The following is a 26,701-nucleotide window of genomic DNA, read 5'->3' on the forward strand; positions in this document are numbered from 1 at the left end:
TCAACAAACAACAATATTTTATGATTTTTCAAAAATCACCAACAAGGAGGAATCATTGATGCCAAGCATTACCAAAGTTATATGATCTTCGATTTTAATTTTCTTGAGAGCTGGTGTTCTAACAAGGAACAGAGCAACACCTAGAGGCCAAGAAATATGCTCTTATCATCAAGGTTCAAAGTATCCATTCGCATTTTCATATTATTTTTTTCAAGTTCCAAGAATTGAACCGGGACATTTCCTATGAGAAGGATATTAACCTTCAAAGGTAACCACGTGCCATAACCTTACATTTACATGTAGACCCTGAAACTGATGTAATATATGATAATAATATACTAGATATGTACTGATATTTTGAACCTGTACACTCCCACAATACTGTCTACCTACTACCCAGATTGTATATGTAGAGATTGGCAGAATTGAACCAAAACCCAAGCTCCAAAGATTCGAATAGAACCAATCAAAATTAAGAACAAAAGCTACCCGGTTCATCACTTGAAGCTGAAGTTGATCCAAAGCTTACCTAAACACGAGAGAGGTACAGAAACAAATGGTAACTTAAACGCATTTTAATCTCCTATTCTTAAATTTAGATTTCTCAATGATATTGGAAGCAGGAACTAGTTACTTGTTTGTTTTTTATTCCTCGGTAATATATTTAGACAAGGTGTTAGTGTGTTACCAAATTCCAAATATAGAGTTACCACATATGAGAAGGAATACGATTTTATTTTATTGCCTGATCTTGTGTTCTTTATTGAATGAATCGGTGGGGCCGGTGGAAGTGGGAACAACTTTTAAAGTTTCATTCTGATTCACCGTGGCGGTAAAGCTACTAAACAGAAACTCTTTGATAGCAAACTAAAAGAAAAGAAATTTGCATTGCTTCCACCGACGGCGTCGACCACCACATCCACAGTTCAAACAAAACAGTTACATTGACAACTTTCTTCTCTATGTTCTTGTCCCACACGCAAAGCCACCCCCAGGCCCCACTTGCACTTCCCTTCAATAGCATTCTAGAGCAGTAGTTTAGGGAGAATCGGTTAACTTTTGTGTTGGGATTTAGGACAACCACAACAGCCGGCCAATCTCCATTCTCCACCACACCATCTCGTCTCGCTGTTGCACGACTTGGAAGGAGATTTCACAGCTTTCCTCCCTGGTTCCACCTTTGGAATTTGGAGAGGGAGCACAACTCTCCAGTCTTTCCAAATCTTTAGCCTCAATTCTGTTCCTTTTTCACCTGAATCCTTCCTTCATCATCCTTTGAAGGCCAAAGCTCTCTTCTAACTCTTTGACAGGCACCATGAAAGGGGACTCTGCCTCGGCTGCAACACACCTTTTCTTATTTCTGGAACTTAGATCCCTTGATGAACAGATGGGTGGGAAGCCCTGGATTGGTGCTATGACCCTCGAGAACACCCTTGAATAATCCCATCTTCCAGTCCAGAAATTTGCGATTGGACACGGATCATTTGCTCAGAATGGCTACCTTCCTCCATGGCCCATTCAGTAGATTGGCCGTACATGATACAAAAGCATTGACAGTTGAGACAGGCCACATGAGCAATTTTGAGCATAGATAGATAGCCTCTCGAGGAAAGGAACTACTGCAAATGATACTCATTTGTTGAACACAAACAGCTCTCAAGTCTCAAACAGTACAATTACAATATAAAAGCATTTTATTTGATGCCAATATAAATATTAAACAAATCCAAGTCTACCGCTACATACAAGGCAGAACCCATAACAGACATCTACTCCATTGGAATTTGGAGAAAAATCCAATACAATATGATAACAAACAAGGCATATATTTCATCTCACAAGTACTAAATTTAATCCATAAAGAAAATAAATACCAGATGTACTATGTTTTCCATGATATGTAGCAAATGAAACCAATCAACATTAAATTGGAACAAAAAATTCTGTTCTTAATTTCTCTCGTCTTACTTGAAATAAAGAAGAAAAAGCATTACCTAAACAGTCTAAAAGAAGAGAGATGATAAAAACCTAATCCCATGACTGACAGAACCTAACCATTTTCCCTCCCTCCCCCCCTGGACCTATAATGAGAAGAATTTTAGAACTTAGAACTCCTTTTCCTTGATCAAATCTCTTAACCAGTGCCAGGTATAGGACTACACAACGGGGGGTAGCCCATCCCCCTTCCCCTTAAATCCCCCAACCCTGGTGGCAGTGGGACTTGATCCCAGGTCTCTACTGATATATCCTACCAACTGAGCCACCATCAGTTGGTGCGAAGGAAGGTATGTCTGGAATGATGCAGACTTCGTTTCAGTCAATTTTTTTGGCTTAGGTTTTGATGCCCAAGTTCCTAACTTGAAAAGCCCAATGTCAAATTATCAGACAATTAACGAGGAGGAGCAAAAAAAAAAGGGAACAACTACTAGTCTTCTACCATCCTATAAGCCAATATATACAGAGATATTTGCACAGATAACAACATCAAGAGACTAGAATCCCAAGAAGGATCTGTACAGAGAAGAGACTTACATCAACGAGGGAGGGACAATGTAATCAGTCACCGTCGCCGACGCTCTTCTCTGAGCAGACATCCCCTGTCCCTTCCCCTTCATTCTCTGATACATTATCCCCTCCTCCGACTTCATTCTCCGATGCATTCTCCGACGCCTCATTGTTCTCCTCCTTCACCCGGCTCTCCGTCTCCAAGCACTGCAATCTCCTTCTCAAGTCCACCAACTCCCTCTCCATCAAAAAAAGCCGCTCCTTCAATGTCAGGTTTTCTTCCTCCAGCTGTGCAATGTGTGTGTCCTGATCGTCCACTCGGTTCTCCAACAAGTTGGCATTCTCGTCAGTTCCATTCGGGTAAATCATCTCAAATCGGCTCAAATCGTGATCCAATCTCCTTTCCACCTCAACATGCTCTTCAACATCACTCTCGCTCGACCCTCCTTCCTCTTCTTCATCATCATCGCGAACCTCGTGCCCCGGCGACCGAAGCCTGATCAAACCCTTCATGGATCCATAACCATCCAACCCCCACTCTTCCTTCGCCATGTCAACAAGAACCTCCCTCGACGGGGAGAAAATCGGAGTTGGAAGAATCGCCGGCGTCACAGGGCAAGGGGATACAAGTGAGGCAATTCCTCCCGATTTCTTTGCTCGAATTATAAAAGAAGTCGTGTTCCTCGGGGCAAATGGTGCAAACCGATTGAACTTCTTCTTTGGGTAGAACCTCCGAGCCTTCAAACGATTCTGAGATTGCAGTTCATGGAGAGTCGGGGGTTTATACCCTCCCCCTCCGCCTAGACCTCCAACTCCAGCGCCGCCACTACCAACTACTGCCTTCTCCTTTCGTCGATTCTCTTTCCTCTTATCAGCAATCTTCTTTCCCTTCCAATTGTTCCTCCCGGGCTTTGCTGCCACAAAAGCCGGCCTCGAAGGGTTCTGAAACTTAAGAGAATCCTCCGGCGGAGGCGGAGGTGGTGGCGGTGGCCAGATTCCATAGCTTCGATTCAACATCTGAGACTGATTCATCATCTGGGACTGATCGTTCATCGGATCCCCAAATCCCAACCAAGCAAACCAAACCAAACCTCCACCTAAGAGATCGAATCCCAACAAACCCTAACAAAAAACCCTTTTAAACAAACGATCTCCTGAATCAATCTTCCCGCGAGACTACCACACCAACTAAAAACCAAGGCGTTCAGATCAAGACAATCTATAAAAGCTTAACCCACAGAAAGGGAAGATTCACAGCCGAAGAAACCCCAAGAACCCTAAAAAAAAAAGATTCTCTTCGGACAAGATTGTAAAAATATATTAAGTTCCCAATAATACAGATCAAATCCAACAGAGCCTGATGAGACCAACGTTAGAAGATGATGTAATCCTCTCTCCTTCTCTCTCCCTCTCTCTCTCGAACGCTCGCTCCTTTCCAATCCTCGAACGCAGACGAAATCGTGAACGGTCTCTGAGGAAATCACATCGCCCATAGATACCCTTTTATAGGCAGAGAGGACGGGACGGACGGTCAGATTTTCTTTTGAGTTTTGGGTGGCTGAGATTGGAAATTCCTGCCGTTCGTGGGTCGAGTACGTTATTGAGATCCGAGTTCGGTTCCAACCTGAACTTGTTTGTTAGCGAAGGCGGGATTTACCCCTTATCTGGCATGGATTTACGTCAAGATGCTATTTTATTAGCAGAAAATCCTGACCGACTCGCGAAATGACTAGAACACCCTTAAAGCATCTTGTAATTTGCTCACTCGCACAAAGACGTTGTGTAGTGTGCACGCGTGAGGCCTGATGGTTGGATTCGATTCCTTTCGTCACTCGGAAAATCGGAATTCTGGATACGTGTAGGTGCGCGTGCATGGGGGTTCATGCAGACGACGTGATAATGGACCGGGCCGGTCCAGGCATCCGGGTTTGGTCGCAGAAATTAATAAAGTTTTATTTTAAAAGAATTTAAAATTCGAACCTAAGATTATATTTAAATTTATAAAATCATTGTCATCATTCATGCCTTATCTTATCTCAATTATATGCATCCCCAATTCTTTCTATTTTAAATCATATCCACTATTAAATTATATAGAAAATAACTATATACTAGTGGGATCCGCAAAAGCTAAATAATAGAAACTGTCATTTACTAAAATATCTCTTATAATTTTATGGATTTACTAAAATCTAGTCTATAGTTAAAATTTTACTAAAACATCACTTATAATTTACAATGGATTTAATCAATCTTCATTAGATGATAGTGGAAAATGACAATATTGACCCTAATGTTTATTTAAATAAATTTAATCAAAAGAAAATAAAAATAAAAATACTATTTTTGCGCTTTATAAGACACAAACAACCACTCTATTGGCTATATTTGGTTAATTTTGTTTTCTATACAAAAAAAGTGATAAGGGTATTTTTGGATTAAAAAATCATGGGCCTAATGGCAAAACAAACACTCCTTAATGAAAGGTTAATTAAGTAAATAAGTTTTAAAATATATGGAATGTTTTAATAAAATGAAAATTATAAGGTAGGTTTAAGTAAATATGTAAAACTATAAGATGTGTTCTAGTAAACATGGTTTTCAAAACTAGACCGAACTGGAAAAACTGGGAACTGGTCAGGTGACCGGTTCCGTTTTTCGCTAAAATCGAATTTTCTCCAAAAAACGTTGATTTTGGTCAGCAAACTACTAACCCGGGTGATTAACCATTCGAATGGTTTTGAATGTTTTTATTTTTTTACTTTTTTGTTAGAACGGGCCGATTGTTCAGTTCGAACGGTCAAACTATTTGACCCGATAACTGGACCCCTGACCAGTTCGGTCTCCGGGTCGGTTTTAAAAACCATGCTAGTAAATGACCCTAATAGAATCACATAAGAGTATACAATTGTTTTATATTTTTCAACTTTTAAAATAATTAATAATTATTTATATTTTATATAATAATTTTAATAATTTTTTTATAATACAAAAATAACAATAATTAACTTCAGTTAGGTTTATTCATCAAACTAATAAAACGAACCAACCCGATGAACTCGACTCGAGTTGGTCGGTTTTCTAGTATTTTAGGTCCGCTTTGGTTAAAAAAATTTCCAAATTGACCAAGTTGGATCAATTTCACTTTGGCCATTTGTAAACCAACCAAAATCGAACGACTTAACCATAGATATATATTAATATTTTATATTTTAAATATAATTTTTAATATGGAAAAGTGGAAGTTTCCCATGTTTTATATCATAAATCTAATTTTTAAATTTATTTTTTAATAATTGCACTATAATTTTTATAATTAAATTTGATTTTTAAGTTTAAATCTTTTGAACCAACTGACCAAATCAAAAAATTGACCCAAACCGTTACGACTTGAGTGGATCGGTTTTCACAAAAGGTCAGTCGATTTTCAATAATATTTTTGGGTTGTGGATCAATGGTACGACCACCTGAATCAGCGGGTCACTGACAAAATCAATGAATTTTAGCTAAAAAATGGATTAAAAGTGAAACATAACCAGTTGACTAAATGATTTCTGAGCCAAGCGGTCCAACCATCCGGTAAACAACAATTAGAAAACCATGTATTAATCCATCGAATCAAATGAGTGTGATCAATATTGGGGCAAAAGTCGTCAAAACCATGGGCGATGGGTGCACATTATTCACATGTATTAAGATTTAAGACTCGAGCTTATGGAATAGGTCAATAGTCTTTTTTAATCAACCATTTTGAGCTGCCAAAGGTTCACCGGATAAAATTTTTATATCAGTCAACCCCATATCTGAATCCCCTGCCTGAGAACAAAATGGACAAAATAGTGTCTTAAGGTGAGGGGTGTAAATGGATAGGATGATGATCCGATTCGATCTATGATTCGATATATTGGATCACCCTATTCGGGTCTTTGGAATGGATTGGATACTTGGATTCAGATCATCCTTATCCGATCTGATATATATTATATATTTATAAATATAAATATATATATATATGTTATTTATTTATTTATAAATATATTATTATAAATTTGTTATTTTTTTATTTTTTTATAAAAAACATGTATATATATGATAAAAATAATTAAAAAAATTGCTTATATTTTTTGTTTTTATTATATTTTATTTTTATTTTAATAATTTATTAATTTTTAAAGAAAATAAATCGAATCAGATCAGATCCGAAGATCTGACTTGCCGATAGGATTTAAATTCAAATTGAGTCTTATCTGATCTGATCGAATTGGATCCAACTTGACAGTGTCGGATCATATTCGAATATACCCTGATTCGAATCAGATCCTATCTGTTTGTATCCCTACTTAAGGGCTAGGAGTTGTAGGATGGAAAAACCCCAAAATAAGGTAAATGAGTCAATGATTTCAAAACCCATATAAAAGAAAATGAATTAAAAACAAGGAAATGGTGGATATAAACGAAAAAAAACTTGAGGGGGTGAATGGTGCAGTGATGTTTTGTTGTTGTGTTTTGGGCAATCCATACAAATTTGTGTGAGAAACATCCTTCTATGTGAAACGTTTTGAAAACACTTTTAGTTGATCGATAGAAATTGTTATTTCTATTTAAAACGTCAAATCTGATGTTTTTCAAACATGCATTTTACCAATCAGCCAAAGTTACACAAGGTGTAAACAATATCCAAAAGTGTGATTTCGTATTTGAGATTCTATATAATTAAATCGATTATGATTATTCAAATATGGTAATTGGTGGAATTCGGGTATGAAACTTATACCATTAAGTCATTTACTTTATCATCTCAAATTTAAATATGGCCTGATTTGAAATCCAAGGAAAGTTTCAAAGCAAATGTGGATGGTGGGTTTCAAAATCCAAGGAAAGTTTCAGTGGGTTTTGTTTTTAGAGATTTTGCAGGCGTATGTCTTTTTGCAAAGGCTTGTCAGATTCAAACTTCTTTTTTTATTGCAGAAGCCAAAGCCTTATTTGAAGCAGTGAAAACTACAATTAGTTTAAATTTGGAAGTAGTGATTTTTGAATCACTAATAGACAGTCATTTTGATTTTGATCTGAACTGTCACCATGATATGTTGTTTTTATGCATGGATTTAAGAAAGCTTATTCAAGGAAGATCTTTTGATTTTTGTTTGATGCCTCGCTCTGCTAATAGAGTGGCACATAAGCTAGCTATCCATGGTTTGTCTTCTCAGAGCTGTTTCGCTGAAGCTATGCCTAGATGGTTGGTGGACTATGTGGTGTTTGATCAAGTTAGTAAAGAACCTTAGTTTCGGCGGTAGTTGTTGTGTGTAACTCTTCTCTTCCTTGTTTGTTGTTTCTTTTGTCACAAGTTTAAGTCTATGAATGTCTTGCTTTTGCCTTTTGTTGTATCCATTTCTGTTGTTCTCTTGTTTCTAAATGAATCACAAAATAGATTGAATCTAATAAATATCCAAGCCGACTACGACATTAATGTGCATATACAAAATTACCTATATTCTCTTTATTTCTCTCTAACAAAATTATATTACGAGCTATTTTCTTTATTTTATAAAGGGTATGATGGTAAAGCCATCGCTTAGATCCGATTTAGGTTCGGACTCATGAATTTCCTAATCAAATTTTGAATTCAGGTATTACCTCACACCATTGGATTCCCTATCCACAAACCAACCATAATAAATCGCTTAGAACAATGAAAATTACTAAGCCAATTTGTTGGGCCTTTGTCTTGTTTCATTGTTGATGAAGAATTAGTTAAATATTGTTCGAGTCCTAAGTAGGGGTGTAAACGGATCGAATTCGAATTAGATCAAGCAATATCTGAATCCAAATCCGATTAGAAAATTTGATATTCAAATTCGATTCGATATTCAATGGATTTTGAAAATTAATATCTGAATTTGAATTTGATTAAATACTCAAATATTTGATTCGATTCAAATATTTATCGAATCGAATCAAGTCATATCCGAATTCAAATTCAATTAACTATTTGGTATCAATAGGAAATCTGAATTCGACTAATTATATATTCGAATTATCCGAATCCAATTCAATTAGGTTGAATCTCAAATTCAAAATTAGATTTTCAAATACTGTTGACACCCCTAATCCTAGGATTAGGGAATATTTGGCTTTTCGGCTCAACCCAGCTTGGTAGAAAAACTCGAGAGCTTATATTTAAGATTGGCTGGGCTTGGGCTCAATATTGAGTCAATCTTCATATAAAAAAATACAAAATTATAGATATAAAACTATACATAATAAAAAATAATATATATAAATTAATTAATACATATATTATTTCTTGTTATAAATATAAAAAAATTATTTATTATTATATAATATGAAAATTAAAAAATACTATATATAATATAAACTTGATTGGACTCACAATCCGAATTTCATTAAGATTGAGTTCAACTTGAAGCTCGATTTAAATTTGAACGAATCTTGATTTAAACCAAATCAAATCAAACTTTTCACAAGCGGATCTCAGGTAATTCATCAAAAACTCACCTAGAAGAGAACGTCAGTGAAGACCTTCAGAACACTGCTGCTGAATCGTTGATTTCATTTGAATTCCAACTTGAATTTTCATTCAACCAAAGGGGGCACCATCAAGGTTTTCAGCCATTTAATCTCATTTAGAAATTCAGGGCATCTTCTTTTGTATATTTTAATTGATTTATAAATATTTTATACCATATAATATTTTTATTTGTATTTTTTATGTTTCATTATTTAAATATTATATATCTGAAATTTCAGGTGAGATAAATGGCTGCAATCCCAAACTATTGTCAGAATGATCACACCCAATATTTATCACGTTTGGCTTTGGTAGTTAGTATGTAAAACCAAAGGTTCACCAACATTTCAAACCATGAGCACGATCGGACCGGAAAATGGAAACCGATCTGTTTTACCCCATAACCATTATTTTACTAAACATTTGATTTGGTCAGCAAACCACTGACTCAGGCAGTCAAATCATCCAACGGTTTTAACCATTTTTTTATTTTTTTAATTTTTTAAACTTTTTTGTTAGAACGGGTCATCCATTCAGTTTGAATGGTCAAACCATTCAATCCAAGAATCAGACCCCTGACCGGTTCATTGTCCGTTCCGATTATAAAAACCTTGGTCATACCACACGGCAAACTACTGTTAAAATGTTTCTCAGATTGTGCTTAGAGGTGTAAATCAGCCTAGCACGGCCCATGGTAGGAGCCTGTGCAGGCCTGAGCCATGTTGGGTTGGTTATGAGTCTGCCTTGGGCTTAGGTAAACTCGGGCTAGTTTTTTCTTTTTTACTTTTTAATTTTTATTTTATTTTTTGCTAAGTAAAGAGTCAAAGTGACAACTTTAGGAAAAATAAAAATTTAACGAAAAATAATTAACAAAATACCAAATAGACAACAAATTTGAAAAAATTAGAAATTTTATTTCATTTGAATTTGAACAATACAATAAGTGACATGTTGGAAATGGAATAGAATATAAAAATAATATATAAATTGAAAATAAAAAATTACATTGTTGAAAAAATAACAAATAATTTAAATAAAATTTATAGTAATTTTAAAAATGCTATACAATTATTGAGTATATACAAAAAAATATTGACTTGATCATTTTTCTTCAAGTTCCACCTACATCTCCTTGACTTTGACATCAAAGCCATGCCCTCCTTTACCTTGCAATCTATCCTCAACATTCAGTCAATATTTCAAGTATATGCACATCTACAGACTTTCATCATTCATGTAGTTTCTCTTATCGTCCAACACCCTATTACCTACACTAAAACAACTCTAATGTAATTGTAGACACTGGAGGGGTTAGTAAATCACATGCCATGGTGGGAAAAATTGGATAATTTTTTTCTGTCCACTCCACCAAATTAAAATATCAAAATTATTTAGCTCCTCTAAGTTGAAGAAATCACCTAAATTAGAGGTTGTTTGACAAGTTTTTCGGAAAGATCTTTTGAAAGCTTTGACAATCAAAAGACGTAGTGAGCTTTTGCATTAAGATCTTGACAGCTTGAAGACCATTTCATTAAGGTGTAACTTTTTGCGGAAGGACGAGTTGAAAAAAAAAATCGAAAAGCTCCATTTGAAACTTCCCAAAAAGCACCCAAAACGGGCTTCACACGTCTTTTCAACACATCTTTTGGCGGCTAGATCTTTTTTCCCAACCAAACGGGAAAAAACGAAAATGCGGGCTGCCAAGCTTCTAAAAAATCGATAACCCGCACAAAAAGGCATGTCAAACGGGGCCTTAGAAAAATTTGCTTGTAAATAAAAATTAAGTTCAATAAATGAACTTATTAATTAAGTCATAGTAGATTTCTGCCTTTTACTTATTAGAGACCAAAATTTTTATTTTCCACTATTGGACTAGATGTTTTAGAAGTAGAAGTTGCATATGTACAAGTTGCAATTTTCCTATGCCCTACCATTTGAAATTCATATAAATTATACATTTCAAATAATAAATTATTAATTTCTTCTTTTCTATTTCCAATTTTAACATATGTATTTTCACAATATGGATCTAAACCCTGATTAGACCCCCCCCCGGGCGCCCCTAACATCTATATCATTAGTCAAAAGGGGGGATGTACATGAGAGGATGCACAACAGGCCTTGAAAAACAAAAAGAAACAAAGCCTACTTATGAAGGCATTGTGCTCGCATTGTACCATAAATTCCTTCGAAACCCTGATTTCACTAGGCCATCTAGCAGCTGATTTAAGCTTCTAGGAATCCATCTAAAGCTGCAGTTCATGTTAGAGATTATCTCTTAGAATTCCAGAAAGAAATGAGTGAGCTTCCGAGGGCCTGGATCATGAGAGGAAACTGAATTGATGACATTTCTTGAGTCACCTTCTACAACCAGAGAAGTGAACAGATGGGCTGCAATTCTAAGCCCTTCCAAGAGGGCAAACCTCAGCGCTGTTGCATCGGAAGTAGAGGTTGGGCTACTGTAAAGCCAAACCAGATATCCATTTTATCTTCTCAAAAGGCCCCCAATTCCTGTAGTCGCAGGGGCTTCTAGGGGTTTTCTAAAACTTCCATCAAAGTTCAGAATAAAATCTGTCTCGCCTTGGGGGCAGCAAGTTAATAGGTCTGAGATTGGGAGGAGAGGTCAATAGCAGATCAAGCCAGCTTCTCTGCACATCTCTATTGGGACCTTCGAAAACCATGCTGTACATCACCCACTGAATAAGAAAAGAATGGCACCGAGCTCTAATTGACTCACGGGAAGAGATCCCGTCTTATTCTATCCTCGAGGATTCTCCTATTACGTTCTTCCCAAAAGCTTCTGCCTCTTCCACCTAGCTTGAACTTCAGGCCAGGCCATTGAGCTAAGAAGTCCTTGACATTGTTTGGGGGACCAGCTGTATTTCCCTCTTAAGATAAGGTCAAGCTAATATTGCCACAAATTCCTAGCCACCCGGAAATTTATAAGGTGTCCTATGGATTCCCCATTTCTGTTTTTAAAAATATAATATTATAAATCAAACCAATCACCTCCACAAAAAACAAACTCTTAAATTGTCTATCCCACATTCCTAAATTTGGCAAAAGATCTCTAGCCTTCAAATCCTTTTGGTCTCTTTTTTTTTTCGGGACAACACCCATAGGCTAACCCATTCAACTTAAATCTCAGATATATCATGATTCAACAGAGGAATCAAAAAGTCTTGCAACCCTATGAGCAACAATATTGCATGACCCAGGATATAGGTAACTGAGAAAAGAGGAAGACGAGTTAGTAAGCTCCTGCAATTGAAAATGAGTGTGTAAATACTCCATTGAGGCTGATAAGATTCCTACCGAACTCTTGGCATCGCCATCAACAATGGCAGATGAAAAACCAATAGTAGAAGCAAGTTTTACGCTTTCAAATAAGGCTTCTGCTTCATGGAAAGGGGTGGTGATGCAGATAGTGGAATGGCTCGAGCATAAAAGAAACATCCATGTGAATCATGTATGATAATGCCAATGCCAGATTTATGTGGGGAAGTGGCACCATCAAACATTGAGAACCCCACCAGGTGGCTTCAACCAATGGGATAGAATTGTGGGATGAAAAGAAAGTCATCCCTGGAATCAGGTGTTGGTTTCTATTAGGAGGAACTATGAGAACAATAAACTTATCTAAATCCTTAATATAAGGCAAGGCCCAGATATTAAGACTAGAAGTTTTAGAAATAATACAAGACGGGTCTTCTTTTAACAAATGGAGAATTTAGTCAATTTACAATTACCTTCCAAACACTGGAAGAATATGAATTAGTTAGAAACCTCCAAAATAGCTTACAATTCAAAGCTAATTTAATAGTTTCAACATTTCTGAAACCCAATCCCCCCAATCTTTAGGAGCACACAAGTTATCCTAAGACGGCCATCTAAGATTAGACATAGGACTTTGACCCCAAGATACCCAACAAAATTTTCTCTGTACTTCCACCATTTAATCCAAAAACTTTTTAGGAAACTTAACAGGGTTTGACTATGATACCAGAAAAACTTGTAATCAATCAACCCGTATCACAAAAGTGGTAACCAATCAGGTGGTATTTATGGGGGTTTTGATTAATCAAAGTTCTGTTGTCATGTCTTTCCAGCAGCATAGATTTTTCCAACTTAATAACATTCATACAATGTTGAGGTAGAGACTGAAGCACAGAATCAGAACTTGACACACTACCTGAGATAAATAATTGGCCTTCTAATTACTCGGCTTATTATAAAATTTATCCAGCACAAACTTTAAATCCCGACAATTATTCCTTTTCCAAGCCAAAGGGACTCTGAGATACTAAAAGTAATATCAAACCTTGGCATCTTTAACTGGCTCCTCAAATCTTTGCACATTTATTGGCACATTCCTACTGGTATAAACACCTGATTTATTTATATTAATTATTTGACAAAGACCATTCCTGAAAAGTTTTCAGAACATCCAATTTGACCAATTTCTTTAGAAGCTCTACCGAATAAGAGAATGTCCTCAGCAAACAATAAATGAATTATACTAGAAGCTTCTCTACAAATAGAAAGACCAGAAATCATGTTCATCCTTTTAAGGAGATAAAAGGATCTCCTTGTCTCAAACATCTAGAATGAGCAAAAAATCCTCCTAGACTACCATTTATAAGTATGGAAAAACCCGTTGATAAAATACTCTAATAAATCATATTGCACTAATCTGAACAAAAATCCAAGGCTCTTAAAACTGTAATCAGATAATCCCAGTTCAATCTATCATAAGCTTTTGAAAGATCCAATTTAATAGCTACATAACCACTATGTTTTAGTTTTTTTTTTTTAAAGGCAGCCCAGTGCACAAGGCTCCCACCAATGCAGGGCCTGGGGAGGGATAGGTGTATGCAGCCTTACCCTTGCTGCATATACAGAGAAGCTGTTTCCAAGATTTGAACCCTGGTCACCCAGGTTGTAATGGGGCAACCCAACCGTTGCACCAAGGCCAACTCTCATAAAATGAATTAATTCCAGAGCCACAACAACATTATCCATTAACTGTCTTCCATTAACTGTTTCCAAGATTTGAACCCTGGTCACCCAGGTTGTAATGGGGCAACCCAACCGTTGCACCAAGGCCAACTCTCATAAAATGAATTAATTCCAGAGCCACAACAACATTATCCATTAACTGTCTTCCAAGAATAAAAACAGTTTGAACTGGGAAAATGCAATTTATCTAAAACCATCTTCAACCATTAGCTAGTAATTTAACTAAAATTTTATAGACTACAGTACAGAAGCTAAGAGGTCTAAAGTAATTAACCAAAGATACTTGGAACTTTTTGGGACCAAGACAATAAAATTGGATTCGATCTCTTTAATGATTTCTTATTCAAAAAAATAACAAACAAAATCACGAATATCCTGCCCCATTAAATCCCAAAGTTTTTTATATGCAGGAACCCCATCTGGTCCTAGAGCTTTCAAACTCCTCAAGGACTTAACCACATCCTTTACATACTCAAAAGAAGGGATTTCATAGCTTCTCAATATCATGTTCTTATTTTTTTTTATGAATGAAAGAGAATAAGAAGAGTACAAACAGCCCTGGAGGAGGCATGAGATGCTACCTCCCCTTTAGGATGAGTACAGACCCAAATCTTATCAATAAGCAGAACACAACTATAGGTTAGCCCAATACAAAGAAGCCTGAGAAACCCCTTGTTTAGCCAAAGAGTCTGCCGAGGTATTTGCTTATCTGCTAATCCACTGGAAGTTAACTGACATATTCCTTGTGAGCCACTTTACTTTTTTTCAGGAGATCTTTGTAGCGCCAAACAGCACTGTTCGGATTCTGCAGCCAGCCCACTACCACCTTGGAGTCTCTACACCCTCTCAATATCATGTTCACTAATAACCCGAAAAAAAAAGATCATCTTCAAACTTTCATTGCAAGACAAGAAAGGAAGAAGGGGAATGATTAACAAAAATATTAGCAATCCCTTCCAGATTATTAACAAAAATATTAGCCAAACATTTTGAAAATGATTAACAAAAGTATTAGCAAACCCTTCCGTACTATTAATCCGTTCTCCTTCATCATTTTTAATCCAATCTATTCTATTTCTCCTTCTGCTTGACCTATGAAAGTAATGAGAATTCTGATCTCGACATGATAACCACAAGTATCTAGATTGCTGCTACCAAAATTGTTATTGTTGTTTCAAAATTTACTCTTTAATAGCCAAACACTCATCTAGTTTCTATTTAGCATAATCAGTCTCTAAATTTTCCAAAAACCAAATCCAGGTTTACAGCTAGCATTTTCAGAGCTTCCATCAAGAAAATTCATAGAATATGTCAAGGGATTTAAAAAACCTTCTTGTGGATGTAATAGTTTGTGCAAATTGAAAGCCCTACCCTTCAGAAACAAAGAATTTTCAATTACTTTCAAACAGGAACAAGCATTGGTCTTTGTACTGAAGAAACCGGGATCTTCAATACATAGGAACTAAATCTGATAAATAAAGGGCTTCAGTCCCCGTTCGTGCTTCCCAAACCAATAAACTAAAAGTTACAGTGGAGAATGGAGAGTTTATATTACACAAACACTAGTGAGAAGAACATATCTTTTGCACATGAGCAAATAGAATGAATGTTGTGACCAAGGTTTAAATTTTAAAATATTAGTATGATGCCCAATGGCATATTATATCAATTTTTGGTCCATGCATGTTGTGCATGGAGCGATAGGTGAGTACATGGCATGGTAGGGCTTTAGAGGGCTATTTTATATTGAAGTGGCATTGTGATGAAGCTACTATATAAAGCATGAAGAGTTAAGCCATACAAGGAAGTATGCTAATTTAGGTTTTTTATTTCTCATGCCATTTCTTAGATGAGAGCAGATCTGCTGTGCAGAAAACAGTGGGTGCACACTATGCACAGAACAGTACAGCTGCACACTGGGAATATCTCCCCATGAATGACACATACAAGTATGGAAGATATTCCCATGTGCAACTGTAGTGTCCTGCGAATAGTGAGTGCACATCAGATCCAGACTCCTGTCAGATAGCATGCTGTAAGAGGTAAATTGTCCACCTGGATCTACTTGTTTCAATGTAAAATGGATTGAAATTTTTCCAGGATGAAATAATAGCCATATTTTCCCCTTTTACAATAACAATTGTTTCTTGGCAATTTCCATAAAAACAAAAAAGAGACAGGAAAAAATCATTAACCGGGATGGAATAGTAGTTAAATATTTCAGTCTGGAAATTTTTATGTCCATTTTAAGAGAAATAAACATCCATAAGAGTAAATTTTAATAGTGAGAATACACTAGTAATGGATAAGTGAATGATTTCTCGGAACAATATGAAAAACTAGAAGCAAAGAACAGATGCAATGAAACAATGAATTTGTGTGCATACACAATAGACTTGTAAAATGGGGATCAATGCCGGCTATCAATTCAAGCTATGCACAGCACTAACACTATACTGGAACTGAGGGAATCAACCTACAATAAGGCACATTTCCACAGACATAAGCAAATTTAACAATTCCAGTTTGATTCTAGGTAGAGATTGGGCCATTACCTAATATTGGTTCCAATATCCAGGATCTTGCAAATGATGGACCAGGTACAGGCCTAACCTTCAGCATTTTCCTGCATGAAATGACTGCTCTCTCACCCAAACCTACATTCTCAGGCTTGTCATCCAACATTTTCGGTTTTAGCATTGCACCAACCACCAAGCAATGGTGCCTTAGACCCTATCAAAAGATAAACTCAAAAATTAAATGCAAATCATACAAGTAAGAGGAAAAAAAGGAAAAGTACTAAATCCACACCAATCACATTAGCATCCTAAACATGCCCAAAAAGGAAATGGTAGCAGGTTAAAAGCAATAGATATTTCTCCATTTCAGGATAATGGAAGCAAAGCACCCCAGTCATACAGGGGAGAAAGGATCAAACATTACATTTTTCTTTTTTAGTTCATATTGCACAAATGTTTGTTACCTGCAATATGTGACCTCCAATCTTCTGAGCAATACATTTGCCTTCTATTCAGGCCTGCACGGACATAAATGAGTCACTATTTGATGCTATAGGAGAAAAGCCAAATTGTAATTTAAGAACAGTAGCAGGGAGATTTGATCTGGTCATCAAACATGTGAAAACTAGTCATCTATTGTAGCATTTTGGGGAAACCTAAGAAAAAACCTTAATAGCATCATTCTTCATGGCTTTATTAGGGTTTCCACAAAGCTGAATCCTATACATGACAGGCTCAGTCTCTAAACCAGGTTGCCCCCCATAACAATTGTTATTGGATAATTGTTAATAACAGAACCATCAAAAATTAAGTAACGATAATAACTCTTCTCTTACCACTATACATGATTTGGCTAATTTAGTCGGCTTGGATTTGCTTATCTGCTTACAAATCTCCAGTTATCAGTCATCACTGTGAAAACTACACCTTCCTGGCCTTCAAAATCCTATCTAATACAGGGATCATGTAGGTATCTAATGATATTCCCTTGGACGACATTTCATCCATAAGATCCTTAGCCCTCTTCATGTCTCCCTTCCTACAATAGCTGGATATAAGGACCATATATGTTATAGTATCAGGTGATAGTCCACCTTCAATCATTTCATTGAAAAGATCATGAGCACCCTGAAGGTTGTCCATTTTGCAGTACCCATCAATCAAAACAGTGTAGAAAATAACATCAGGTCTGATTTCCATCTCTCTCATATCACTCCACCAAGATGAAGCATCAGCTATGCAATCTTTTATTTCCCCTGAGTGCAAATGGGAATGAATCTTTGTAAAATCTGCCTTTAAATGACCATCAAGCAACACTGTGTATGTGACTACATCAGGTTGAACCCCGTTAGCTTTCATCCTCTCAAATAGATCACAGGCTTCCTGCAAACAATTTATCATGCAGTATCCATTTATCATTATAGTATATGTAATGGCATCCGGTGTTAACCCTCTCTCAATCAAATCATTAAACACATCCCTGGCCTCTGTCACTTTCCTCACCCTACAAAGAGCAGCCATAAGTTCACTATGGGCAATTTGATCTGGGACCATACCAAAATTCAACATTGTCTTAAACACTACAAGTGCTCTATCCACATCATCTCCCTTACAGAGGCTACTGAGAAGTTTCAGGCCAGCACTCCTTTTAACACAGGCCCCTTGCTTAGACAACCTGGAAAACATATCATAGGCTTCTTTTATATGATCTGCTTCACAATACCCATTAACAATGGCAGTCCAGACATCTGGACACTTTTCTTCTAAACCATTAAAAAATTCTTCTGCTTCCTTCACTTTGCCACCAAGACAGAGTCCTTCAATGATTATGGCATATGTAACACTGTTGGGTTTTAAACCTTGTTCATCCATATGATTTAAAAGCCTGAATGCCTCTTCTGCATGACCATTCCTAGAAAACCCACTGGCAAGTACATTGTAAGTTACAATATCAGCCTTAACACCCATTTCCTGCATCTCCTCAAAAACTTCACATGCATCTACCAGTTCGCCCCGCAGGCAATGCCCATTAATCAAGCTTGTGAAGTGTATGGTATCAGGAATCATCTGCTTTCCCTTCATCTCATTGAACAACCTCTTAGCTTCTTCCACTTTGCCCAGCTTGCACAAGGCATCCATTGCAATATTGTATGAGACCTCATCGAGGAAAATCCCTGAATCCCTGTAATATTTGAATTGATCCACCACTTCAGAGGTCATACCCATTTCACAAAAGCATTGGAGGATTGAGCTGATGATCGTACAATTTGTCCTAATACCCTTTGATATCATCTCATTATGGATTGACAGGGCCCTTAGTACATTCCCAGTTCTGCAGTACCCATGAATCAAGCAACTGTAACTATATTCATCAGGTACCACCCCTTGCCTTCCCATGTCAAGAAGCACTTCCTCGGCTGTCTGTAGTTTCATCTCATTGCAAAGACCACGAATCACAACATTGTATGCAAAGGCATTCATTGGTTTTCCAGTCCTCTGCCATATTTGGAGAACTTCATAGCCAAATTCAGACTTTCCATGCAAGCACAATCCATCAAGGAAGGTCGTGTAAGTGAAAGTATCAGGATTTATCCCGGCTTCTTCCATTTCCCCAAGCATATCAAGGGCTTCTTCCAATTTACCCTGTCTGCACAAAGCCTTGATCATGATAGTATAGGTGTAAATATTGGGATTCAATCCCAGCCTCTCCAGCTGCCAGTAAATGGACATCGCCATATCCAGTTTGCCATGCTCAACTAAAGAATTCATCAGGAAATTGAAGGACCAGGCATGGGGGACTAACCCACGCCTCCCAGTCTGGAACAAGGCATCGATAGCCTCATCGAACATGCCAAGACCGACATAGGCCTTGACCAATCCATCAAAAGCCCGAAGCAGTGGACTTGAACGCTTACCCACTCCCTTGTCCTCACATCTCCGGGAGAGTGCTTCGAAAAGATTTGAAATTTCCAAACCAGGGCGGTCGTTCTCCGACGAGAGAAGCTCCGAGAAGAGAGAATCCAGCTTCCTCCCCAGACCCGAGTCACACAGAATCCGAATAATTGTCGCATATGTCTCAACATCATGGCGGAAGCCACGGTCCTTCAACTGGCGAAAGAATGAGAAGGCGAGATTGGGTTCCTTTCTCAAGCTTTTCAGGATTTCAACAACTTCAAAACTATCTAATTCAAAGAAATCACCACTTAAACGACCCCTTCCCTGTACTTTAACCGGTTTGCCATCAGCAGCCGGAACTGAGAAGTGATGATGTAACTCAGCAGCTGCGGCCACCGAATAAAAACGAGAGAATTTGCGAGGAATTATCGATCTTCCACGAGAAAACAATCTAATTTCTGAAACCCACATGGGAATCTATGAGGGTAAAACTTGACAACATATTGCAGATTCAGATCAGAAGAGATGCGTCCATTTCTTCATCTTGTAAAAGTAAAAACCCTACCTTTCTCAGCGGTGAGGAGACGGAAGTGGAAGAACTTACCCGATTTTGAAGGGGAACGATATAGTGTGTGTGAGAGAATGAGAGATTTGTTCAGAAGGAAAACAGTCGTGAAGCTTTCTTGTGGAGATTTTGCAGCTTCCTCTTATGGCTCAAGTGCTAAAACCCTTCTCAGCTCTGTCAAATGGTCGTAAAACCCTACTATTTTCATCCCAGGAGTAGGGCTGCGAACGAAACCCGTTTGTCCGGTTCGAATTCGTATCTAACCCGATTCCGATCTGATATTATGGGTAGGGCTGTTCACGGGTCGGGTTGGGTCGGTTTACTGAGATTTTTTCAACCGACCCGACCTGGTCGGTTTGAATCGGGTTGGGTCGTTTGGGTCGGTTTCGGCTCTAAGTTGTAATAAATTGGTAGATGATTGGAGAAAGAATACTGAAATTTGATGTAAAAAAATGACATAATTCTATTAGAGAAAAAAGACTGAAATTGGTAGGGGCGGACCAAGTTAGAATAGAAGTTATCAAGAAAATAAAAAGCCAAACTGTATTAGAGAAAGAAGACTCTGAAATTTGTATATTTCAAGAAACCTCCTAATCTAAGTAAAAATGACACCTAATTCTAATTGTAATTAGTTGCCTATTTGGTGTAAAAAACCATAAAAACTAGGATCCTTTGATTCTTTTCTTTAAACTTTTCCAAAAAAATTCCTTGTCTAGTTGTCTTACAATACTTGTCATTAATGTCATTCCTAACTAGAAGACTAGAAATTAAGTTATGTTGTAACTAGGATAGGGACAACTTAGCTAAGTAGGAACTAAGTAGGTTGTAAATACTAATTAGGAACTAACTAACTACTAAGTCGGTTCGGTTCGGGTCGGTTTATGATTTTTTACAACCCCAAACTAACCGGTGCTGAAGAAAACCCGACCGATTTGGGTTGGGTCGGTCCTGGTTGGTCGGTTTGGTTGGGTTGGGTCTTCTTATGAACAACCCTAATTATGGGTTAGTGGTGGCCACGAACTACTCGAGCAGCTCGACTCGACTCGATTTCAACTTTCGAGCTGAGCTCGAGCCTAATAAAACTCAGCTCGTGAGACTCGCAAGCCGAACTCGAATAATTTTGCATACATATATAATAATAATAATAATAATAATAATAATAATAATAATAATAATAAGGGTAAATCTCTTAAACTATCATTAATGTTCATGAAATTGGCATGCGTTATTCTTACTGTTTAGTTATTGTCTTGCAGTACTCTTAAGTTTTCTGACACTTGTCATTGCTGTTAAGTGCTAACGGAAGGAAACAAAATGTCAAATTTGCCCTCCACTGTCCTCAAATTTCATCCCCTCTTCTTATTCTCTTTCTCCTTATTCCTCTACTTATCCTCCACCCATCTTTATCTCTATTCATCATCTTCTCGATGATGAACAGAGAACTACCATTGGCATCATCGTAGCCGAAAGTGACGGCGGCCATTACTATTTTGCCCAGAGACTGTGGTGTTTCAGGAGAACTGGTTCAATGGAGGCCTTAGAACTGGTTATGAGAGGATGAACTCTAATTGCAACTAGTTGAGAGGAACTTGAGATCCAGAGGGTTTTCTACCTGAGTAACATGGATCATCGTTGTTTGAATCGTCACCATCCTTCAAATCGCTGCCATCATCGAAATAAGATTTGTCCCTTTGCCTTCTCGATGGTGGAGGACACAAGTGTCTCTTCCTTCTTGGTCCACCGGTTCTTCCATGACTTTCTTCTTCTCCTCCTCGTATCATTTTGTCTCTACTCTAGTTATTTATTTCAAGGTTTGGGGCTCTATTCCGCTGGTAACCGAAGCTTGTCCATCTTAGAGAGATGCTGGTGGTCGGAGGAGTGGGGTTTTCAGACCAGCTAGCATGGAATATTGGCTGAAAATCCAACTTCCATAGTTGTTGGTATTTGCAGACAAGTAGCCAATGCTCTTGGCTTCGTGGTTTTCCGATGCAGTTTCTGGGCGGGATGAAGACGAAGAAAACATGCTTTCTCATCTCTTCATCGAAGGTTTTGGGGGAAACTTCTGTGTCGAAGGGTTGAAGAAGATGAACAGTTACTCAATAGGGATTGTTTCTACAATCGTCTACAATTGTCGTCGACAAAGGGCTCGTCGCGTTTGGTCCATAATTTCCACCTCCACCGCCACCTCTACCTCCATAATTTCCACTACCCCCACCGCCACTCTCATAACCTCCACCACCACTTCCTCCATAATCTCCACCACCGCCACCGCTACCTCCAGAGCCCTCGCTAGCAGCACTTGCATAGCCACTACCACTGTCGGTCCCATAGTTTCTGCCACTGCCAGATCCATAGCCTCTACCAGCACCGCCATCGCCATAGCCTCCACCACCACCTCTGAGAATGGAGGTTTGAGAAATGAAGCTGTATGGGCACAACTCTCGTTCTCTCTCTCTCCCTCTCCCTCTCCCCCTGTTCCTTCGTACTTGTTTCGAAGCTTTCAGCCTCTGAAAATTGTAGTGCATAGTTGCAGGCAACTACCAATCCTCCACCTCCTTTGGAAAGGACTTGGTGCCAGAAAAAACCTAGTGATGTCGGCAAAAGTGGTCGGATACAGACAGCGATAGTGGTGGAGATGGCAACGGAGAGACAGGGAGTGGAACAATTGCAGAGTGGTTTGCTGTAGTTGTCGCCAGGGAGAAGGATGGTGAAGAAGAAGGGAAAGGGACGAAGGGAAAAATTGGGTTTTGAAGAAATTTATGCATCACGTGATGTCACGTGTATGAATTTCAACAAAACATTAACAGATATTAATGGCAGGGGTAGATCTAGTCACTTGTCAAAAAACTTAAGGATACGACAAGACAATAGCTAAACATTGAGGCTACCGTGTGTCAATTTTGTGAATAGTAGGGGTCATGGTTTTCAAAACCGGACTGGACCGGACGGTTGGATTGGAAAAACTAGGCGTTTTTCCCTAAAATCGTTGATTTTGGTCAACAAACCACTGAACTGACGGTTAACCATTCGAACCGTTCAAATGGTTTTGACCATTTTTCAATTTTTTAAAAATTTTTAATCTTTTTTGTCAGAACGAGCCGACCGTTCGAACTGGTAACTAGACCCCTGACCGGTTCAGTTACCGGGTCAGTTTTAAAAACCATGGTAGGGGTAGTTTAAGAGATTTACCCTCATAATAATAATAATAATAATAATAATAATCATCATCATCATCATGATAATAATAATAATAAAGCAATATATATAATAAAAATATTGTAGATGTAATATCTTTAATTTTATATATAATAATAACTAATTATTATAATTTTTAATTTTTTTAAATATCAAATAAAAAATATTATATATATATATTCATTTTTATAAAACATTTTTCTCAATACGAGCTTTTGACTCGAGCCAAGCTTGAGCTCAAGGTTCTAGTTCGAGCCTTGTACCACATTGGCGAGCCAAGCTCAAATTGCTAGCTATTCGGCTCGACTTGGCTTGAATCTACCCGTTTATGGGTTGATCCTGATTTAAATGATTTCCGACTCAATCATCACATAATGGAATAGGAATATCTCTCCATAAATAACAATATATATATATATATATATATATATATATATATATATGAGATCACATTAGCACCTCATATGCACATGAATTGGGAGAGGTGGGATTTGCTCCTCATATAGGGCACCTCACAACGACCTTACAGACACATCCCACCATGTATTGAAAACATCTCCCATAAATAATAATACATAAGTAGGGGAGACGGGCAAGAAGAGGGGATATATTACCTTGGAGATTATATGATGCCTTAGATCCAAAAAATTGGCAATTGGGAAAATCTACATATTACATCACATTATTAATATGCTTTAATAATTGCACTAATGGTGATGCTTAAACTCTTTAGCATGTTTTAGTTATATTCATAATTATGTTATTCAACTTGCATTTTTTATAACGTCATGTTCTGGGAGGCAACCAAGCCTATAAATTCTACATCCTTTGGACTATTTTTATGTTTAAATCGTCAAAAATAAAGGTGTGAGAAGGTAATTAAGTATAATTGCAAAACTGAGGGTATGTTTAAATAAATTTATGAAAACTCAAGGTCTATTTTAGTATCAATGATTGATGCAAGTTTAGCCCCATAAGGATCAGATGCTACATGCGAGACCTAATTAATGGTTTAGTAAGGTGACGTTTGATAATCTAAAATCTAAAATCTAAACAGTTTAAATGATATTAAAAATATCCAAAATCTTAAAAGAGGTATGGATGTTTTTTTTTTTACTTTTACAACATCTGAAAATCCATAAATTACTATTTTACTCTTAAGACAGACTATGTGATAATTTTGAGTTCAATTTTCATTATTTTATATAAATAATTTATTAAATTCAAAATAATATTAAGAATATGAATAAATTATAAAAAAAATAAAAATAATTAATTAAAATACAAATAAAACTGACAAATACATATAAATTTATATTAAAAACAAATTATTAAGAGTTAAAATAATAATGAAAATAGTAATAAAATCGATGAAACAATGAAAAAATATTTAATAATTATCAAATTATTAAATTAAAACTATTAAAATATTTAAAATTTTATAAAAAATTAAAATAATTAATAATTAATATAAATAAAAACATTAATATTTAAAAAATTTATAAATTAAAAATAAATTTATAATTTGATAATTATTATAAATAAAATTTTAAGTTATAATTCAGCTTCTCTCTACCACTCTCGAAACCTTCCCTATTTGCTTCCTTCTCCCTCTCACGAACTCCACAGACACAAACCATCGAGCTAGACTCAGAACTCGAGTCGTTCAAACCTCCGTCAATTCCCCGTGTTATCTGACTCGCTGTCGGAAAAGAGCATAGGAGTTGTCGTTGTTGGAGCTGGGTTTCAGATCTTCGTTACTGCCTGGATCGAGGGTTTCCTTCAAACAGACGTTGTCGACCGATTTATCCTAGATCGAGAGTTTCAGATCTTCATTACTGCCTACCTTGAACAACACCATCGCCGGCCGACTCAGAACAACGATAGTGGCAGTCGACAGGAAGACAGGGGAGAGAGAGAGGGAGGGAGAGGAAAATCGAACAGGACTTCACTCCGCTGCTGAGAAATCGAACAGGACCGCCGCCGGCCGACTGAGAACAAAGAGGCGGTCGGCGGGAAGACAGGGGAGAGAGAACGCAAGAAAGAGGGAGGAAGGGAGAGGGAAATCGAACTGGACCGCTGACTGAGAACGCCACTGCTGAAAAATCGAACAGAACCACCGCCGGTCGATTAAGAACAACGGCAGTGGCGGACGATGAATATAGTGTTTCTTCGAGTTCTCCGTCGCCGTCTCCCTTCGAGCCTTGTCCCTGCGTCACTGATGGTTAGGAGTCGAATGAAAAAATTTGGTTTAAAAAGGGATGCCTTGGGCCTTGCACATGGGCCTACTATAAAGATAATGTGGAGAGGTTGTCTTTTCACACTTTGAACTTGCCACCTCAACACAATGGATGCCTTGCAACCAACTCTACATCAAGTGGATTGGCTTGGAGTTACTTTCTATGTATATAATTTTAGGGTCAATTACTTAAGGGGGTGTGTGACAGTATAATTGGTTTTGTTTTTTGAAAACAAAAACAATTGCTGCATTTGTAAATGATATTGTTTTTGCTGATATGGAAGTTGTTTTTATTTCCAAAAATAAAACCACCATATTGTGTAACCTTTAGGTTGCACAAATCGGCCCCGTTAATGAAACCTTTAGGTTGTTAACTATGATATACATTTTATTACAATTATAATTTTACCCTTCCATGGTAAATTTGCAATGAACAAAGACTCTAACACAAGGAATTCTTATGGGAAAAAATAATTAAAGGGAAGTATGGCTTGCAAACTAGGGATGCAAATAGGTCGGATTGGATTTGAATTAGGGTATATCTAAATTTGATCCGATACTATAATTTGTAGATCTGATCCACTATGAAGGCCCAATTGGATTTTATAAGCATTGATTCATTCTGAATCCGTTAAGGATGTTGAACATCCGATTTTGATTTGATTCAATTTAATTTTAAAAAATAATAAATTATTAAAGTGAAAAAGAAAATATAACAGTTTATATAAAGAAAAACAAAAAATACAAGTATTTTTCAACTAGTTTCATCACATATATACATATTTAATATAAAAATTTACAAAAATGCAATATAAATATATTTATAAATAAATAAATAACACACACAATCAGATAGAGAGGTGATCCATATTCAATATGATTTTTAACTAAATCCTATTATATGATCCGATCCAAAAATTCAAAAAAGGGATATCCAAATCTGACAAAATAGGACCGAATTTCGGATGTTGCAATCCATTTTGCACAAGCATGGCTTGAAAGTATACTTGAATCAAGTGAAACGATGACAATACTTATGGTTTTCATGTCCACAACACCGGATTTTTGTTTAGAAAGTCATCAATAACAATTTTGGAGTCTAACTTCAATCAATAAGTGCCTACGAACTAACTAGACCATGGGTAGAGCCAAGGGACCCAAGGGAGCCATAGCTCCCTTATGGTCCAGAAATTCCCATTTGTAATATACTCTTCCACGCAAATTTTCCCCCTCCC

The 26,701-nt window shown here is 37.1% G+C and overlaps 2 protein-coding genes across 4 annotated transcripts; both read right to left on the minus strand.

Moving 5' to 3' along the window:
* Positions 1–714: 714 nt before the first annotated feature.
* Positions 715–3,986, minus strand: LOC104603555 (PRLI-interacting factor). 2 transcript variants are annotated; one of them, XR_016082823.1, is made up of 2 exons: positions 1,290–3,985; positions 715–1,230 (listed from the first exon to the last, which is right to left on the minus strand). XR_016082823.1 is itself a non-coding variant. In XM_010267621.3 (2 exons), exon 1 carries the CDS (start codon positions 3,556–3,558, stop codon positions 2,557–2,559), a length of 1,002 nt encoding a protein of 333 aa, XP_010265923.1. In that variant the 5' UTR covers positions 3,559–3,986; the 3' UTR covers positions 715–1,619; positions 2,533–2,556. The 2 variants fall into 2 exon arrangements, 1 of the variants encoding a protein (XP_010265923.1); XM_010267621.3 differs by having other exon boundaries at positions 715–1,619; positions 2,533–3,986.
* A 10,419-nt stretch (positions 3,987–14,405) lies between these two features.
* Positions 14,406–20,229, minus strand: LOC104603554 (Pentatricopeptide repeat (PPR) superfamily protein). Of its 2 annotated transcripts, none has more exons than XM_010267618.3 (4): positions 17,409–20,229; positions 17,037–17,090; positions 16,609–16,786; positions 14,406–14,914 (listed from the first exon to the last, which is right to left on the minus strand). In XM_010267618.3, exon 1 carries the CDS (start codon positions 19,936–19,938, stop codon positions 17,494–17,496), a length of 2,445 nt encoding a protein of 814 aa, XP_010265920.1. In that variant the 5' UTR covers positions 19,939–20,229; the 3' UTR covers positions 14,406–14,914; positions 16,609–16,786; positions 17,037–17,090; positions 17,409–17,493. The 2 variants fall into 2 exon arrangements, with proteins under 2 accessions (XP_010265920.1, XP_010265922.1); XM_010267620.3 differs by having other exon boundaries at positions 14,406–14,947.
* Positions 20,230–26,701: the final 6,472 nt, after the last annotated feature.

Source organism: Nelumbo nucifera, chromosome 2 (assembly GCF_055504915.1).
Source record: "Nelumbo nucifera cultivar China Antique chromosome 2, China Antique-T2T, whole genome shotgun sequence".
NCBI classification, from domain to species: Eukaryota; Viridiplantae; Streptophyta; class Magnoliopsida; order Proteales; family Nelumbonaceae; genus Nelumbo; species Nelumbo nucifera.

Excerpts from the sequence above, each read along its gene's own strand:
- LOC104603555 (XM_010267621.3), bottom strand. The coding sequence starts at position 3,558 with ATGAACGATCAGTCCCAGATGATGAATCAGTCTCAGATGTTGAATCGA.
- LOC104603554 (XM_010267618.3), bottom strand. The coding sequence starts at position 19,938 with ATGTGGGTTTCAGAAATTAGATTGTTTTCTCGTGGAAGATCGATAATT.